This window comes from Oculina patagonica, chromosome 2, assembly GCF_052425735.1.
Source record: "Oculina patagonica isolate OP01 chromosome 2, crgOcupat, whole genome shotgun sequence".
NCBI lineage: Eukaryota > Metazoa > Cnidaria > Anthozoa > Scleractinia > Oculinidae > Oculina > Oculina patagonica.
Genome location: NC_135759.1, coordinates 8,120,330 through 8,140,858, shown reverse-complemented (window position 1 = coordinate 8,140,858; position 20,529 = coordinate 8,120,330). Strand labels below are relative to the sequence as shown.

Genomic DNA, 20,529 nt, shown 5'->3' with positions numbered 1-20,529 from the left:
AAGTTACTTGCAAAGGTTGTCTTTATAAGCAAACAATAATTCTAAAACTTAGATAGTATGGTTACATTAACAACATGTAAATTATGTAAAATGACCAAACAAGTTTTTCCTTACCAATGGGGCCAACAGGTCTGTGATGAAACCTTCCCCTCCGGTCTGCTTGCTCTACTCTTTGGAGAAGGTCAGGCACCCAAGAGCCAAACAGTTTTAACTTGTTGTTACGACTGCCTTGAAGATCTCTTAACTGTCTCTGGACTGCATCCACTCTGTGATTTGCGTCATTTAAATCGGTCCTATGAAGCAAGAATGAAAAAGTGCAATCACTACTGGCTTAGTAAGTTCTCAAGGGGAAAAATAACTGTTAAATTCCCTGGAATGTCTAAATAAATGACCCAAAAAAAACAGGACACACGACTTTCTTTGTTTGGCAAAAAGGAAGAACCCATAGTGATAAAACAACCCGATAAGGACAACATAAATTTAGCTCTCTGCCCACCAAAGGGTGGGAGGGAAGGGAAATCCAGGCGGGAGGGGGGGCTCTAGCAGTCTGGGAAATCCAGTCAGGAGGGGGGGGGAGGGTCAAAAAATTTTGCCATCTGTTGGGGGAGTGTGTATTTTTTCTGGAATAATACAGTTTAAAGGGTCACTGTCACAGGGATTTTAATGCTTTTCAGTAAAAAGTACTCAAATTGGTGAATAGGACTTCTGTACATGAAATGCACCTAGTACATCAAGATGGAGATATAAAGTAAATTGTTGTTAATTAATGAAGGGTGCCATCATAATTTTTAGGTTTTTTTTTTCAAGTCCGCAAGGACAAAACCTGAAAAAATCAGCCTGACTTTTTTAAGTTGTGATCTAAAGTTCCTTGTGGCATCACAGTCATTTCACTTGCTTATCGCTTCAGTACACTTGCATTTAAATATTTTACAAAATTAAAAAAATTTCGTAGTTTCCATACGTCTTTAGGCTCTTGAGTTGTTGAAGTGAAACTGGTGACAGTGTCCCTTTAAGGAAGAGAGGATGACCTAAAAACACTTGATTAGGTCAGCTGACGAAGAGATGTGGCAACTTGGTCTATGCTGGAATGACATGATGTGCAGATCCCAGGATCAAAATGAGTAAAGAACTCTAAATGCCTCAAGCCCCACAAAACTGTTAGAGCAAGTGGGAAAAGAAAGAGGCAGTTTCCCTGTTGTTATAACCCACCTTACCTCAGCTGGTAAGTTCTTTCTTTTGCTCTGTTAATAGCCTGCTCCAACTGTCCTCGATGATGGTTTGTGGTCGACAGCTGACTCTCCCAAGCTTTGAGTTCATCTCTTTTTTGCTGGAGGGCTTCTTGTCTTTGTTGCCTTTCAGACTCAAGGTCACGCATAGCTCTACAAATAATACAGAGTTTGGAATAAAACTCTCCCAGTATAATGTGTAGAGACCGAGGTGACTTCCTTGATATTTGATTGTTAAAGAGTTACACTCTTGTCGCCAGAACTGTTTGTCCCTCTTAGCTGGTTGAGCCTGTGCATAAGAAACAAGTGGCTCTGGGGACACATGATTTGATTTGCTACATTTTAACAAATGGAACGGCCAATCAAATGGGCCGTTTAACATTCCTTTTGTTTCACTGGAGTTTGAAATTATTGATTCGATTGGCTTGATTTGAAGCTCCCTTTGTTAAAATGTAGCCAATCAAATCATGTGTCCCCAGAGCCACTAGTCCTTGTGCCCTAGTGCTCATCCGGCTAAGAGGCACAAGCGGCTCTGGGGACGAGCATGAAAGAGGTATTCAACACTTACGTTTGTCTGATCTCCTGAATTCTCTCCATTAACTGCCTCTGGTCATTCTCTTGTGTGTGTTTTTCTTGCTTCAGCTTCCTCAATCTTGACTGAAATTAATGCATGTCAACATTTTAGCCAGAAGGAAATGGAAATACAGTGTAGGCTACAGATGTCCATTCTATCAGATTTACGTCTCTTCCACTGTGACATGTTAAACAGCAACTTAGTTCATCTGGCAAGTCAATTTAAGACTGTAACAGACATTTTCAATGCCATTAATAATTGAAACAAAGCAAATCATAACCATGATCATGGTTTGGACATCTGATATTAAATAGTTAACACATTGACTCTCAGCGATTTATGAAAAAAGCGTGTCTTTTTTACGTTTCTAGCCCTTGAAGGCAGAAGAAGACATGCCTTTCTTTCCACTAGCATTTTTGCTCGGGTATGCGCAAACGGCAAAGTTTGGAGATTAGAAAGTGCCCTACCACTTAAGGCTTTTCGTTTTTCTTTTTTTCTCACTTTTCCTTTTTCTTCTTTTCTTATCTTTTTGCTGCAGTTGTTGGCCTTCAACTGGGCTTGCTTGCAGTTCAAGAATTTCCGAGAAAGTGCCATCTAAGCAGAAAATATTCACCATTGAGGAGCCAAGGGAAGTTGAGGCAAATTCTCCTACGAGTTTTTCACTCAAATTTCTAAGCATTTTTGTGGGTACTTCAAGCTCAATTGACCCAATCACTCTAATCAGGGGCATCATTGGAAAGAACTTTTCCTCCTGCAGAGATTGAGTATAAATGATGCCCTTTTTGACGAAAGATGAAGACGTAACAAGTGGAACAAAGGATAATTAATTAGGGTTAATTAGTAAAGATATTTTTCTTATTTTTTTTTCTGTTCACTCCTTAATTATTTTTGAAGATAATGTATTAAACGTTCAAAAAAATAATTTATCTCATTTCCAAACACAGTGAAGTTCATCAAAAATACTCTTCAGCATGTCGTAATTTCATCTCATTTACAACACCATGTAAAATAAATAAAACTTTTTCAACTAATACCCCCAGTAACTTAACTGTGTGCCATAAATTGACACTGAGCTAAATTACAAGGTAAATCACTGTGATGCATTTCTTTTTTTAAAAAAATTACAATACATTATTCTTACTAATTTTTGTGAGTACTAATAATTATTTCGCGAAAATTCCGGAGCTGAATTTCGCGAATATTAATTTTCGCGATTGCGAGAAAAATTTGAGCAAAAGTGTTTTAAATTTCACGATTTTGACAGTGTTTTCTGGATTGGTCATTAAAGACTAAGGAACTACTGGAAATACTCAAAGGTCTAACTCAATGTAACTACAAGGAGTCTGCAAACAGAAACTCATGTGACTGTGTTTTGATATCTTGGCCGATTTACAACATGAAAAAAACAGTAATCAGAGGAAGGGTGGTAGTCGAAAACAAGACGGAAAGATATTTTCAAGGATAGTTAGTTGTAGTTCCTAAAATTATTGCTTTGATATAAAATATGGTATTAATTTTCGTATGTTTAAATTTCGTGCAATGTTTTTTGCACATATATTAAATTTTGCGATTATTTTGAAAATGCGATTATCGCAAAAAATTAGTAAGAATAAGGTACCTGTTTTTCTCTGTAGACATTTTTCTTTTGCTTTAATTCATTGCATATTGCTTGCTGTTGTCCATCCAATTCTCTACCCTCCTCAGTAATAGCTCTTAACTCTTCATTAACTTTTTTCCACTCCTCTTCCAACTTTCTCACCTCTTCCTGCAGTGAACAAAATAATATTTTAGTTTGTTGAAATCAATTTCCATTTTCAACTTAAACACCATGGTCAGAAGGTTGACAAATTTGTAAAGGGGTTGGGTGCTTATAATGGAGGGGCAAAGCTGTACTGTTAGAATAATTGAATGGCTTGGTACAATCAAAGGCTCTTCAAGCAACCTCATGGTAATTCCATGAAGTGCTGGCCTTCGCATTTTTTCCAAATTAGCGTCCAATAATATAACGCAATCTCACTTTATTATTAGCGTTCATTACTAACGTGACACGAGATGTCGTGACACGAAACAAAAACGTGCTGCTGTGGATGTCGTGTTAACTGAAACACGTCACATGGCAAGCGTAATAATAATTTATAATAATTTAAGCGTAACTGCATATAGCTTATGGCAGCTATCAATAATATCACAATCTCACTTAATTTGCCTTTGAATGTTTTCTTGCGCCAATGGGTCATTGATAGCTTTTTTTTCAAATAAGCGTCCAATAATGTAAAACAATCTCACTTTGTTTGCATTTAAATGTTTTATTTTTTCATGGAAGCTGTGGCATTGATGGTGCGTGCTTTCAGGTTTCGTAGCACAAATTCTATTTTTTCACCACAAAAATATTCAACTTTTTAGCATTAAGTAAATTTGTTTTGTGAGTATGTTTACTTTTCTGTCAGCGCGTATGGCGTTATTTTGAGCAGGGAATAAAATTTTAGAGGAAGATGTGCGTTTCTGCTCGACTCAAAAAGATGAAAAACGGATGACGTGACACGAGATGACGTGACGCGAAACAAAAACGTGCCATGAATGTCGTATTTACTTAAACACATCAGATGGCAAGCGTAACTGCGTGTAGCTTATAGCTGCCATCAGTAATGCCACAATCTCACTTCATTTGCCTTTGCATGTTTTCTTACGTGAATTGGTCATTGATAGCGTATGCTCTGAGGCTTCGTACGGCGAATTCTATTATCTTTTATCACCGGATCAGAGGATATGTGGAACTGATCCTCTTTCGATTTGTTTTGTGAAAATTCAACCTTGTTCCCTGGAAGAGAGAGACCCTGGGAACGAGATTGGAGAATGATCTGTTTTTGATTGACATGTGTCGAATGGCGTTTTAAAGAACCTTTCTGTCAGCACGTTTACTGTTAAAAGCATAAGTTAATTGCGGTTTAATATCAGAATGGAGTGAGTGAGTGAGTGATCCAATGAGGGAAACACGTGACTTCGAGAATGATCACTACACCTCATTACCAATTTCGGTAAAAAGGGCAGAAGTGATTTTTGCTACAAATGAACATTGACAAAATGAGTTGACATTTTGCATGTGGGTTGTTTACGTATGTGACAAATTGTACTGTATTTATTTCTGGGCAATTCCATGTGAGAATGTAAAAAATCCAGATTTTTAAAAACTGATTGGACATAAAATCATACCCTGTACTGTATTGTTGACAAGTTATAGTACATAGAAAAATAAGTTTCAGTTCGCTTGTGATAGCAACGCATTCAGGGGGGTCTCCAAAGTAAGTGTTTATTTTTTAATAATAAACAATAGGTGAGAGACATTTTTTAACTTGCTTTATAAAATTTGGAAATGATTTGTGTCTACAAACAGTTATATCAGAAGAAATACCTCAAAGGAGTTAATACATAAAAAATATAAATTTCATCCTGAACTTTAAAAAAAAATAGTTATTAACAAAGTAAATTTTGTTACGGACGTTACGTAACGTCCGTAACGTTTACACAATCTTTTTCCATTCTTAAAACAACCATTTAAAAGATTTCAAAGATATTTCTGCCACAAAGCTAAATATTCTTTAGAAACACTTTGGTAAAAAGTGGTCCCTGAAAAACTGCAACATTTTCCAAAAAATGGTAACAAAACTTTGTTACGGACGTTACGTTACGGACGTTACAATTCTTGAAGCTTGTGATTTTGGATTATTTCTGCCACAGTTAAAGGCAATTTTGGATATGTGAATTCTCAAAGAAAGCAGTGTTTTAGAGAAGGAATGGATTATACCCACTGGAGTCCAGTATATGTCTGTGGGCTCAGATAGTTTGAGCATGCTTATGCTCAAGGCTGAATACTTTATGTAAAATGCATGTAGTGTCCTTTATACTGTGTTGGGACATTTCACAGCTTTAACATAAAGTACCAACCAGTTTGATTTATAAAATGTTAAATACAAGCCATTTTGAACTTTTATGTCCAAAAAAATGTGGCCATCATTACAAAATAACATAATAATTCACACAGTGTAACGTCCGTAACATTGGCTGTAACGTCCGTAACGTTAAAGTTCACATAGCATTGTATAATTGCGAAAGCGAGTTTAAATGAAATGAAGCTTTTTGGTTCACACGACTTCTATACTTCAAATATTTGGAGCAGTTCATGCAATAAGCCCTGACACTTCACAGGGATTTTCCATTAATACCAGTGCTCTTGCTCATGTGGTTGTTTTTTATGTAACGTCCGTAACGGTGTGTTTTTTGCTCTATTTTAACATATAGGCCAGTCAAGTGGAAAACTTTTTTAACTCAATTAATGCGTCAGTAGGCACAAACATGATAATCAATGTAACATTGGACAACCTCTTCCTATTCTTTGCCTGTGCTAGATTAAAGTTTCAAAAATGACTCTGAATGTAACGTCCGTAACTGTGGAAATGCCCTTCTCCGTGTTTTTGCTTCGTTTTCAAGAAATAACATATGCAAAAAGGTCGGTTTTTCAAGTCAGCATTTTCAGAAGTTTTTTTGTTCCATGTAAACAAAGAAGCTACTTAAGATGCCGACTGGAAAAACCTAGTTTTTTGCATATGTCATTTCTTGGAAACGGAGCAAAAGCCGGCGAAAATAAATTCATTACAATGTTTCACATATGTAAACAAACCCACACACGAATTTTGGAGCTGTTTTGGCAAGGTTCATTTTTAGCCACTTCCGCCCTTTTTGCACCGAGCCCTTCAATTGCAGGGTGCCCGCAGGCTCACATGAAAGAAACTTGGGTGCCCAGCTCTTAAAGGCTTTACGATAGCAAAGTTATAAAAGTCACCCAAAGACAAAAGTAAGTCATCTTTGGCACCCGGGCCCAGTTGGAGCACAGCTCTGAAGGGGCACAAATCTAGGGGTGGAGGTATTTAAAAAAAAAACTTGGTATTAAAAAAGAAACTTAATAATAAGCTGACAAGGAATGACTAAAACACTGTGAAGGGATAGAGCGGTTTTCACTTGAGTGTCGAAAGTAAATTGCGTTTGCTTTGGTTTTGCATTGCTACGCTAAGTGATTGGCTTAAAAATCTTGCGCCGATTTCTCAGCCAATCAGAACTAAAACCAAAACCAATCGTGACTCGCTCGCGCACGTTTTCCCGCGCTTCGTGCCAGATACATGTATTTACTTTGAGTTTTGATTGGTTCACTGGATTGTCTGTGCCCTTTGTGATTGGCCAGAGTAATTACTTTGGTTTTGGTTTTACGACACTCAATTGAAAACTGCTCTATGTGTAAGAAAACCACTATGAGCAATTCTAATAATTAACATACTTAGGTACTAATAATTAATTATTAATTTATTACACAGGCACTTAATCTGCACATCAGGGCTGTGCTCTTCCAGAGCCCGGGTGCCTCAGGTGACTGACTTTTGTCTTTGGGCGACCTGTATAACTTCTCTATTATGAAAGCTTATAAGAGCTGGGCACCCAAGATCTCTTACAGAAGAACCTTCAGGCACCCTGCAATTATTCAAAGAGCACAGCTTTGCTGATGCAACCAAACTTGATGGTCCCAGGTCTGTGCTCTATCAAGTGATGAGTACAAATGTTACCACTATTACCGTAATGATTCGATTTAGCGCCCTCCTTCCAATAAGCGCCCCCTTCCGAATAAGCGCCCCCCTTCGAATGTGTTTTTGTAAATAAGCGCCCCTATTCCAATAAGCGCCCCCATTCTTATTAGCGCTCCCATTCTTACAAGCACCCCTATTCTAATAAGTGCCCCTATTGTGGATGACTGGCCCTACTGAAGTCACTGACGTCAACTAGATAAACTCCTGACTGTTCACCGTACAGTTCATGTATATATTTACTGTTAAAATGAAGAATTATTTTAAAAGTAACTGAACTTTTTACAATTTCTAATTGTTACAGTTCCTGTTATTATAAGATACATTTGGTTGTTTCTCAAAAAATTAAATAAGCGCCCTGTCTCGAATAAGCGCCCTGTCTCGAATAAGCGCCCTCCCTTGAGGTGCCAAAAGTAAATAAGCACCCCGGGCGCTAAATTGAATCATTACGGTAAGCAGAAAGCTTTTTGCTTGCTCTAAGCGAGAAAAATCCTTGTCATTTTAATTTCAAAAGCTGAGAAAGATACATGTAGCTAAGGTCTTTCTAATTTTTTTTTATCTGTGTAGATTTTCAACAATGTAGATTTTCAAGGTACCTTATTATTACTTATTTTCAAGGTAACTTAATTTGGCAAAAATGGAACAGGCATATTTTGCGGGACTTAATATTTGCGATTTGGCCAAAAATACGTAATAACATAAAAAAAATACAAAAAAAAAAACGTTAAAAATAAATTTTCGCTGGTCTTTAAATTTTGGGATTTTTTGAAAATCACGAAAATCACAAAAATAAAGTCCCCCCCAAAAAAGTTACAATAATGTACACAAAGCACTAACAATGACAATGAAAACAAGTAAATAAAGCAAATTAATGACTACCGTAAACACCCGCGGATAAGCCGCACCCGCAGATAAGCCGCACCCTGAGTTTAACAACTCAAATGTTGGAAAAAAAGTTTTTTGAAAGTAAATCAAAGAAAATCCAAAGTCGAGTCAAGAATTCCAAAGTTAATTGAGTCTTCAGGAAGTCTTCTCCATCGAACGTAAACTCAGTGAACATTGAAACAGAAAATACTTCAGTCTTACCCACAATTTGAGCTCTTTAATATAATGAAAACTAACTGACATATTATGGGTGATCTTTTTCTGGCATTTGTTGACAGGTATTTCTTCATTCAACGCAGTTTTTTCAGGGGCACCCAACGGAATATTTCGTTAAAATATCTGTTCGGAAGACGATTTGAGATCTAGAATTTTCGGAACATTCATGGTAAATTTTTTGCTTGCCTGCCTTTCCTACGACTTTTGAATATCTAAAAAATGGTATAATTATTCATTTTTAACGGATTTTTACTCTAAAAAGGTCACCTAGAATTTTCGGGAGCCCTTCTCTGGCTGGAATTTTTTTCGAAACTCTTCGGTCTTACTTAGTACGACTGAAAGACGCCCTAGAACCAGGCAAACAAGAAGGTGTTGTGTACAAAATTCCATGTGAATGCGGCAAAGTATACATAGGGGAAACAGGGAGAGCGATGCAAGACAGGATAAAAGAACACGACAGAGACATTGGAGCACGCAAACAAAACGGGGCATATTCCTTTATGGAATCAAGTCAAGTTTATCGATCGTGACCCTCACCGATACACACGCAGGGTCAAAGAGGCTATCCAAATAAGACTTCATTCTAATAACATCAATAGAGATAGCGGAATTGAAATTCCTGAAGCATGGATACCTACGATCAGAAAGCATAACAGCAAACCTACAAAGCGGACCTATGAGGGAACATCATCTGTTAGTCGGAATAATAATGAGGATCGAAATGCACCAATCACAGCGAACCAACGTGCATAAATAGCTACGCGTAAACAATCGACCTCATCGCCTGATGAAGACTAGCAGTATTGCAGTCGAAACGTCGCGATCAACATCTCAAAGCGATTCTATCGTGAGACAAACGAATAAACGTTCATTACCTAGGTAAGTTTTGATCCCTATAACTTTCGGATCACTAGACTTTCAGCTAGGAAATCCGAACAGATAAAAAAATTTTAGGGGATAAAAATATACCTATATCTACCGTTTAAATACTAAAATACGTTCAACGGTGCTATCTTTAAGTGGTTTTGAACTATATTCTCGATGGGTGCTCCTGTTTTTTCATAGATTTTTGTGTGACAACAACAAGAACTTGCGTGTGCCGAACGTTCGTTGCTTAGTAACCAGGCATTCGATCGGACGCGAAATGTGGGACTAGGGCGAGGACGTAATGCAAAACAAGATGGCGATGGAGGCGTTCGGGTTTCGTGGCTATCATATCGACAAATTAAAGAGATTTGGGAACCATCTATTGGAGATAAACTCGTTGCATGAAGAGAGTTTCGTAATCAGTTCGATAAATTTTCCATCAAAGTGCAAAATGAGAAAGAAACAATACTCGTGGTATTTTCTCGCTCGTCAAGTATCAATATCGCTGTTAAAGTTATAAGCCATTGTCGACTCTGCAATCAGTATAGGAGCTGTCAAACTTGCAAAAGTAATGACCGGTACTCTCTTGTAGTTTTTTGTTATATTAATTTACATAATTTTCCATAAATTAGTTAGTTGTTCACGAAAATTTACGGCAACTTTTCCGAATGTTCCCGCAGATAAGCCGCACCCCCGATTTTGAGCGAAAATTTTTGGAAAAAAGGTGCGGCTTATCTGCGGGTTTTTACGGTATGTTATAAAAGAATTGTTTCATTCTTTTAGCTGTTTATCAGTGGATGAACTTTGGTCGGAGTGCATTCAACAAACTAGACTTGCTTTCAGATTATGCCCAAGCCTTGGTAAATTTATGATAACTATATTGTAATTGTTCCCTCAGCCCACCCAACTGACACTGCAGCTAAGTGGGTCCCTTAGTTGTCGGCACACTAACAATGCACAAGTGTACAATGCTAGTCCTGTGTGCGCAAGGATGATCTCATCACTGGGAACATATAAAAAACAAAGAGTACAAGAGTACAAACTAATATAGTTCAGACTGTGTTTTCTGTAACATACATACTAGTTATGCAACGCTTTCGAGTGGTATACTATGGAATATCCCACGAGTCACTTGTATTTTCTCGGTATACACACGAGTTTTTAGGCGAGTGTGTATGCCAAGAAAATACAAGTGACAAGTGGGATATTCCATAGTATACCACGAGAAAGTGTTGTGTAACTATTTTATACCATGCCATAGAAAATACGCTTACTAAATTTCGTCGAGAATACAGTCGCAGCGCACTATGGGAAGGTTGGGTTGAATACCGTCGAATATACAACGGCTTTCCTGTATTCTGATTGGCTGTATTTTCTATGGCATGGTATAAAATCATATACACCTACCTGACACCCTGTAACTTTCTCTTCATATCTGGGCAGCTTAGCCTTCTGATTGTCTTCTTCTTTTGCTAAAGGACCAAGTTTCTAGTGTAAAGTAAGCAAAGGTAAACACACAATTACAACTGTAAACATTTCATTTATCACATTAAATTGGAGATATAATGCATAATAGTTTAATGTTGTTCCCTCAGCCCACCCAACTGACACTGCAGCTAAGTGGGTCCCTTAGTTGTCGGCACACTAACAATGCACAATGTACAAAGTTAGTCCTGTGTGCGCAAGGATGATCTCATCACTGGGAACACACAATAAAAATACTATTTTGATCAATCAATTATGACAAAGCTTGGGAGCATTGATGTTTATGTTAAAGGCGATGACTTTAAACAACAACCCTCCAAGTTTATTATTTTCCTTAGTGGCCATTTGGCCACCGACTGCTCAAGTTTGGTCGCCAGTGGAAAATTTAGTAGCTAAATTAAGCTCGAGCTTTCAATCCTTCTCAATTTTAGTCGCCAGGCTGGCGACTTTGGTTCCAATTAAGTCGCCAGCTCCAAAATTTTAGTCGCCATGGTGACTAAAATGGTCTTAACTTAGAGGGTTGAACAGTGATCAAAATTACAAATAAACAATATGGCAACTCAGCCAAAACCATAATCTAAATCAATAGCTAAAGGATATAAAACATTTCCTGTTGTACCTTTTCAGCCTCTATAACCTCCGCCCACACCCGTTCCTTCTTGAGGTCTTCAACTTGTTCTTTCATGTTCTTCAGCTGTGCGATGTCTTTGTACTTCTCCTCCAGTTGCTGCACCTTATGTTGCATAGCTGGAAGTGTCTGTAATGTAGATTTACGAGTAGTAGATAAAATATGAGCGGGAGATCTGTATGGGCGTTTACAAAGGCGAGCCATTGTAAACTGCCATACAGATCGGATGCGAATATTTTATTCTACTTGTGAAATGAAAACAATAAATTTACCCCCTTTGGACAAGCACGTGTTCAAAGGGATAAATTGCGCAACGCACACCCTTAGTATCAGGTGATAGGAGTTTCGTTTTTCAGTTCGAGTCAGTTTTCACTTCGAGCGTACCAGACTGAAATTTGTGTAGTACAGTTTTGTTTCTTCTTCATTCGTTTTATCCTAATGGGTCGTCAAAGCAAGTGCCCAGGTTGCAAAGAGTTAAAGTCCGCACATGATTTTGGTCGTCCTGGAAAGGATTGTACGGGTCCAGTTCACAACGATACCGAACAGGATCGCGATGCGGCTGATGAGCTAGAGCATACCGACGAGGTTGGTGCTAACGCTTCTTCAAACCCTGACGTATTGCAATCTTTGACAGCATCGGTGCAGCTCTTATCCACCGAATTGAAATCTCTTCGACAGGAGACTAACGAGTTGCGCGCTATTTGTGTCAGGGGGCGTTGTTGGGGAATTGAATGCAAAGTATTGTTATGCGATTCAGTGGAGATCTGTATCAAAAGTTAATGAATACTGATTAGCTGAGCAGGAGTTTGTATCAAAAGTTAATTCTATTGTTTGATTTGTATTGGGGTTTACAGTTGTGTTCATGTGATTTAAATACTTTGCTGGGATTGGTTTGCACCCTCATGAATAGTTAATGAATAATTTTTACAAGGCAATTTAAAATTCTAGATTATAAGAGTCCAGCTAACCTGGAAGGATGTGCATTAGTTGGATGTTATATTATTTTGCAGCAAACTTTGCAGGACTAAGGTACTGATGCCAATTGTTGAAGGCAGCATTTGCTCCAGTTAGCCTACTTGCAAAAAGCTTGCAATAATGGTAATGGTAACATGATGCACACTAAAAAGTATTCCAGATTTCAGTAGCATTTTCATTTTAGGCCAGTCCATGGACATGGAGTCATGGAGTCTGAACACAACTTTGACCAGAAGTAAACATCTTAATCATGGTATAGCACTGGCAAGCAGACTGAACAGAACACACAGTGATTTAATGGGTGACCCTATTTGGCGGAATGGCAAATGAGGGAATGGCACTAGTTTGCTTGAGGTAAGCTCTTATTTGTTGGCTAGGGTGAAACTATTGTTGCACTAGCCAACAAATAAAAGCTAACTGCAAGTAAACCGGGTGAAAATTGGTGCCAATCTGTCAATCCACCAGATAGGGTCACCCAAAAAAACTCTTTGAGACAAAGAAGGTAATTTGTTTTGAGTCAAGACTGTGTGTACATACCTCTTGTTTCCTGTCTAAAGTATTTTTGATAATATCCTGCTGCTCAATAATCAGCTGATAATCTGTACTCATCTGCTCTAGCTGGGTAGCTTTTAGGAAAAACTGACAAAGAGAAAAATGATGATTTAATTAGAAAAATATATGAATGTGTGAGGAAAGCCAATCATGAAAACCATGTTAAAAAGTTTTTAATCTGACGCAAGCACAAAAGCTGACGAGCACAAAAGCTGACTCAAGCATAAAAACTACAAAAAACCTGTTTGCATCGGTACAGTAAAACTTCTAGATTGTTCTAGATAGTTCTTAAATGCAAAATGGTTCTAAAACTGAATAAAAGTCAGCATGTAGATAAAATGTTTCACCTCTTAATAGTGTTTAATATGTAAATGTCTGCATTTCGTAAGAGTGCAGTTCTGAACGAATCACTGTTTCTCAACAAAGTGCACTGTAAATGTTGTATTAAATATAAGGCTTGTACACTAAGAGGTGAAATCAAGAACATCCAAAAGTGACCATCAAGTAAATGTTGTCTTATTTTCACTTTGAACTGCAATTTAAGCAATTGCAATTCTATCATCATAAAATTCAAAAGATATCTACCTTGCTAATGAGCAGTTCCAGAAAATATCCATACCCACCCCACACAAGGTCATTGGAAAAATTTAAGGGGGTGGTATCAGATGTAACTGGAATTTCCAAAGGGGAGGGGGGATTCAAACCAAAAAACCTTCCATGGGAGAGGTATGGATATTTCTGGAACAACACAATGTAAAAGATATCTATTTACCTTGTATTTATCCTTGGGATCTGAAGAATTCAGAAAGTTTCGGCTGGTGTCTTGATTTAACACAGATACTGGGTTATCCACCTAGAAGAAAATGATCAACATGTTAGGTTTCAGAGGGGTAGGAATGTTTTTCAATGATGTGCTCTCCTTAAACAGGTGCTTTGGCAAGTGTCGTGGCATTGTGTTCTTGGCCAAGACACTCAACTTGCACAGTGCCTCTCTTTATCCAAGAGTATAAATGGGTGCCAGTGATCTGTAACGGGAAACCTGACGAAAATCCATGGGGTCAACCTGCAATGGACAAGCATCATATCCAGAGGAAGTAGCAATAGTCTAGCTGCTCATCCTGAAAACTCAAATAAGGTCTTAAAGTGTGGGCCAGTTGGTCCCAGTGACTTGAGCTTTAGACCCAATAAGTCGCAGTAGCCCAAGTTTGATTCTTACTTGTACATGTGCATGTACATGGTTTGGGTTTTTTTGTTTCTTATCGCCCTACCCTATTAGAAAGAATTTTCCCTTCATTCTCCAGTTTCCTTTCACTTCATTAAAAATACAATATTTGAAAACTTCACTTAGATATGATGATTCTACAGGATCAATCAATCAACAACTTTATTAATGTGTCAAAGGAATTCTAGCCGAGAGTGAAACACTCTCTACTAATAGGGGACAATTATGAATTAAAAAGTACTGTAGGCATCCTGCAAATAGCTGCGTGCGTGTCTTCCAAGAAAATCTTAAACAAATTTTTAAGCATGCTTCCTACAATTTCTTCCATTGTGTGGAGATCCACTGGACAGTTGGTTGTTTTTCTAGCTGAAGGATTGAAGAACAGCCTGAAGCTTAAGTGGCTTTCTGGTTTAATATGATTGTAAAGTTAAACCTGTAGATTACCTGGATATTAAACTGGTCCAAAATGTGATTTAGCTCATCTTTTTTCTGAGAAACCACTTTGCCTGCAACAATGAATACATGTACATCATAATTATGACCGTATGCTCTATAGATGTAGCCTGGTAGCTCACTTATTATTAAAGAGAAGCAGTTCCACCTGACCAGCTACATGAATTCTCATGTGCAGTCTGGTGGATGCAGCTCTGTGGCAAAAATAGGCTGTTTTCACACCAAAGAACCCCCATTCGAAACTGAAGCTACAGTATCCATCATCATTTACTGATGGGCCTCCTAAAGCTAAGCCATAATGTATGACCTACCATCATGTGATTTGAGCTTGTAAGAGCCACTGCCATCACTGCTAATTCTTCTTTCCACTGTTATAGTCCCTCCATATTCTTTGGGTTTATATGCATCTTGCCCTCTGTTCCGTAACTTGATCGATACCTGGGCATAACTTAAAGGCACAACGACAAAAGAAGTAAACAATAATGAAACTTAGTGCACAGCTACATGTATAGTATGAAGTGACTAGAAGAATTGCTTCTCCAACTCAACAGGGTGTTAAGTCCAACTAGGGTTACCTCCCACATTTTGTCATCTTCCGAAAACAGTATTTTTTTTTACACACTACTGCAATCTCTCACCCGCACTTGTCCTTGATGAATCCCTTAAGAGAATTTCCTCTGTTAGTTGTAGCAGCCTTTCCTCCTAACCCCACCACTAATGCAGTCATTATAGCACTTTTACCACCTGCAAAGAAAAAACATCTTCAACTCATTCTGAACAAATTGAAGCACCTACACTGTATGCAATTTTGAAACAAAAAGATGGCTTCCTGGACTGTAAATCTAACATTTATTAAAATAAAGATTAGATCTAAGTTGCCAGCAACTGATCTACAGGTCAGGAATCTTAGAAAGAATAGGTATTGTGTTGAGGTAACCAAGCAGTGCCACAGGAAACTGGTTAACTGGACATCAGCATTTCTGTTCGTTGAGCTGTTTGTGAAAAGCATCAGTTTTGTCTTTGAGTAGGAGGATTAAAGTCTGGTCAACATTGCGTAACCAGAGCAGTATCGTTTGGCGGTTAGTATTCTGTAATGATACAGTAACTTTCGTCACATTTAAAAACATGATCAACTTATTAACTCTGATCAAGACTGTTAAGTTCTAAACTCGTTTATTCAACTTACCAACTCCGAGTGTATACACAAGATTATATGATACGATAAGAATACGTTACGGATATGACATATTGTAAAAAACATGCACTAGTCACGTAACAAAGACTGGATGGCAGAAATTGGCTCTACCAGTTGGGTATGCCCGCTACAGCATTCTGCTCCAAACTGCATTGCATAGCGAAGCTGACAAACATCCCCCCCCCCCCCCAAAAAAAAAACATGAAATACATACAGTATTGCCTTACACTTAATTCAACTTACTTCCATTTCTTCCTATGATAAAATTCACATTAGCACCAAGAGGTACTTCCAGCATGGTGTGGCACATAAAATTCACAAGGGTGATCTTCTCAATGATTCCAACTTCTGCTTCAGACTGAAACCACAACAACAAAACAATGATTGACATACGACAGATTCCTGATTTCTTGAGTCGCCAAGGAAAACAAAAATTGTTTTCAGAAATTTAGGAGGGGGGGGATTGTAATGTTTGACTTAGTGAAGCAAATCAAAGGGAAATGACTTTTGGTTTGAGTTATCAGGAGGTTTGAAAAATCAGGATTTCAGTGTAATTATACACATACCTGGGAGGAAAATTTTGTATAATTTTACTCCTGGTCTCAGGGCCGTAACCAGACCTTTGCCATAGATGAGGCAAGGTATTACTTGGGGGTTCGGGGGGCATGCTCTCCAGAAAATTTTGAAATCTAGGAGCTCTGAAACTATTTCTTCGACACTTTTCATATGGTATTTTTTTGAGAGAAATCAATTTTGTTCAACTTGGGATTACTTTTCAAACAAAACATATTTTGTTTAATTTTAGGTTAAAATCTAGATGAGGCAAATGCCTCGTCTTGCCTCTTTTTAGTTACGGCCCCGGGTCTGAGTAATTTTCTCAGTGGACTCTGCATGTCAATCCTATCTGCAAAACTCCTAATCCCGGGGGGGGGGGGGGACACTTCCCTATATGGCCTATATGGGGACGTGCCGCTGGATAGGGTATGGTTTTTGACTCCTCCGGCCCTGAACAGGGTATATACAGTACCGCTCAAAAGTAAGTTACCACCCTCTCGCGAGACGCGATTCTCGTCTCGCGAGACGCTTGTAAAAACTGCAAGTTCACGGCTCTAACTTCTCTCGAGATTTTAATTACCCATTGTTAACCATACATGTAGAAAAAATAAGCGAGCGAACATCGCCTAGCAAAGATTACCTGTGGTTGAAACCAGAAAATGTGCCGTTTGACGTGTCGACCATTCAAGCGAGTTCTTTCTTCCCCGAATATCGCTTGTATTCCAAAGCAAAAGTCTTATTCAGAGTTGTATGTTTTAAATCAAAATCATTTCGTCCGTGGCTATCTAAATCACGGTTTTCAGTCAAGTAAAGTAACGCTTCGAAATTTATCGAGCGATCTTCGCACGGCTTTCTGGCGGTAAATTTCGTCTGAACCCTGTAGCGGTCAAAGAAATTATATTTGATCGGTTCAACAAGCCTACTTTCGAATACTTGTTACATATGCTATCCCAAACTGAAATTTAACCGTTACCAAGAACTTAAAAGGCAAAACAGAACAAGCGAACTGCAAGCGAACTCCGTATTCGTAGTTACACGTAATGAAAATTATAAACATTGACAAGTTGTTTATTTACACAGCATGTCTGGGTCTCTGAGAGAATTCAGCGTCATTCTCGAAATGAAAAATTGTATCCATGTTTTGCTAGCATTGAAGACTTCGGTTTCAACGACCATTTTCTTGTTTACGATATGTTAAGCTATTACAGCCACGAAAAACTTTATAACTGGCTTCACAAGTTCCAGCTAACATTTTTCACACGTGAGCGGCGATGTTGGCGGTAAAATTACTGTAGTTATGTTTGTGACGTTTGAGCACGTTGGCGGGACTCGAGCCGTAGAAATCGTAACACTGATTACGAATCCAGCGTCAAAATTAGAATTGAGCGAAAAAGAGCTATTTCATTCCGCTCAAAATAGTACTAATCGGTAAAAAATCTAGCTGAACGGCAAATAAACTTCTCGTTGATTAGAAGCCGACATTTGCATAAATCACAACGTTAACTTTGTCGGCGTTCGTCGCCCGAAAGATAACACATTCCCCGCAAAAAATGTCGCCGATTCCTCAATCTTCTGTGAAACTTTATTTTAATAAACGCTCGCACTTAATGTGTTCTTTTTCATAACTTCACATTACAACTTCCAAGGGTATCCGGTCGTTTCAAGACAAAGTCGTTTCGAGAGAAGTCGAGGTCGATTTGAGACACATGTTAAGTCGAGTCGAGACAAGCTCCATTACTGGAAGTCCTTTCGATATACAAAATACCATATATTAAGGTAAACCTATATTAATGACCAAACAAACCCTCGACTTGTCTCGAAACGACTTTGTCTCGAAACGTAAAAAAAAGCGTGATGAAAGGTCAAGAAAGCATAACAAGCGTGACCTTTGTTTACACACCGGCGAAGATTCACCGTCAGATAATGATCTAAAGACAGGAAAACCTCGACGGCAGAAAGATTTCGCATTCTTCATTTTCGGCTCATGTTTGAAGCGAGAGTAGTGCTTTTAACAGGCGTCTTAACCTCTGATTTTTTTATGGTGCTTTCATTCACGTTTTGCATTTTTGTTAAGATAAATTCTTTTGCGACGCGACAAGTTTCGATTCAACAGCTTCTCGCGCTAGCACGCACGCAACATTTAATACAAACCCGTGAAGATGTTGCAGTGTAACACAAGTGCTCTGCTTTTGATTTTCGATTTTTGAGTTGCTTTAATTCACCTTTTGCATTTGCAAAGCGACGACTTTCGATTGAAAAGCTCTCTCGAGTTCGCTAGCACACACATTCATCTCAAATGGAACTTTTCTTACCAGTGAAAAAAGACAAACCGATCGTTGCCAACAAATCAGCAATCTTTCCAATCAGGCAAAAACTTCGAATTTTAGTTGACAAAACGGCGAAAACTCTCGCGAGAGATTAATCGTTTTCTCGTAAGATAATAGCCGTAATTTATGCCAGACATTTCCGCTTCATTGATTCTCGCGAGACGAGAATCTCGTCTCGCGAGAAACGAGACGAGAGGTGGTAACTTACTTTTGAGCGGTACTGTAATTTCAAGCTCCTCTGTCCTAAACAGGGTCTGAAGCCGGTGTCTGACATTTGCAGAATGCAGAATGCAGACTAAGAGAATATATTGTGTTACCTTTACCATTATTGAAAGCTAACCATAAACAGGGTAACCGAAGTGCTATTTAGGCTAACCGGAGTGAATAGTAGGCTAACCGGAGTGTGTAGTAGGCTAACCCGAGTGAAAAGTTCACTCCGGTTAGCCTACTACGCACTCCGGTTAGCCTGTTTATGGTTAGCTTTCAATAATGGTAAAGGTAACACAATATATTCTCTTAGTCTGCATTCTGCATTCTGCAAATGTCAGACACCGGTCTGAAGCTATCCTAGACAGGGTATGGATGCAAGACTGTCGTCCATGTATTTACATTGTTTTCGCTTTCGATTCAATAAAAAGCTTTTTTTTTTTATTTGGTGGGAACGGTGTTTTCGCATTTCAATGCGTCAAACATCGCGTACGGGACGCAATCACAATAAAGCATAAATGATTGTTAATGTTGTCCTTTGTCCTAAATAGGGTCTTAAAATAGGGGGTGTTGTCCTACACAGGGTAGGTATTTTAAGTTTTTATTGTCCTAAACAGGGTCAGGGTTTCAAACCCCCAGCGGCACCCCTATACCTAAACTTAGGTCAAGTACCCACCCCGGGCTCCTAATAACACTGAAATGCTATGCAGTCACGTTTGTTTGGTGTAATTATATACACTGATCTTCTGGTGTAGCAAGTTAATAATTTTCTATGGACACCCCTGTGGGCAGATCGTGGCAAGCACGTGAAGCATCTCTTAAAATGATCTTTTAACATCTACAGTTGGATCACCTTTTGCCTACAGTAACAAATTTCTAGAGGACATGTACAGCATTTCAGCTAGCATTATTGGACGAGGTACATTGTGCTTCTGACATCCAAGTCTTGCTTTTGAATTCTGCAAATATGCAATTGATTTCAATCAAGTAGGCAAGTTCATGAGAACGAAAACTTTGCTTCTGACTTGTTTAAAGACTGCAATGTACTACACCACATCGAATCAAGTTGCACAAAGTACCGCCTGTATGTAGCTACCCCGGCAAGTGTGCGAGCTCTGCAAAAAACTTACCGACGTCGACACAGGGAAATCTGGTGCCTGTGAGCAGTCTAATTCATCTTCTCCCATAGTCTCATCTTCATCGGCATCTTTAGCCGATGAAACTCTCTTCTTCTTGGCTTGAGGCGATTCCTCCTGCGTTTCTTGATCTTCTTGTTCGTCTTCGCTATCTGATTGCAGCCTCCGCTTTCGCGCCATTTCGTTGCCTGACTCTAATATTAATAAAAACCTATACTCTCTTAAATACAATCACTGTAAAAATCTCCTAGTTCTAAATACAGATCTATCTGGTAAAACTAATACGTCTCTTTGAACAAACTACAAATTAAAATGCAAGTTTAAAACGCGAATCAAAATAAAGCGTGCAACTAGCAAGTTCAAAATGGCGCCAAAGATTCGATCACATGACCACGTTGA

At 38.5% G+C, this 20,529-nt stretch overlaps 2 protein-coding genes across 2 annotated transcripts in view; both read right to left on the bottom strand.

Annotated features, from left to right (window-relative positions):
- Nucleotides 1–20,529, bottom strand: part of LOC144642929 (uncharacterized) — a 73,339-nt gene that overhangs the window by 3,914 nt on the left and 48,896 nt on the right. The gene's annotated exons all lie outside the window — the stretch shown is intronic.
- LOC144637929 (structural maintenance of chromosomes protein 6-like) lies at nt 62–20,490 on the bottom strand. The gene is made up of 13 exons (XM_078497018.1): nt 20,125–20,490; nt 16,149–16,263; nt 15,349–15,454; nt 15,022–15,158; nt 14,702–14,763; nt 13,808–13,888; nt 13,021–13,122; nt 11,500–11,637; nt 10,803–10,883; nt 3,419–3,565; nt 1,795–1,883; nt 1,215–1,379; nt 62–293 (listed from the first exon to the last, which is right to left on the bottom strand). The coding sequence occupies exons 1-13, from the start codon at nt 20,308–20,310 to the stop codon at nt 62–64; spliced, it is 1,641 nt and encodes a 546-aa protein (XP_078353144.1). The 5' UTR covers nt 20,311–20,490.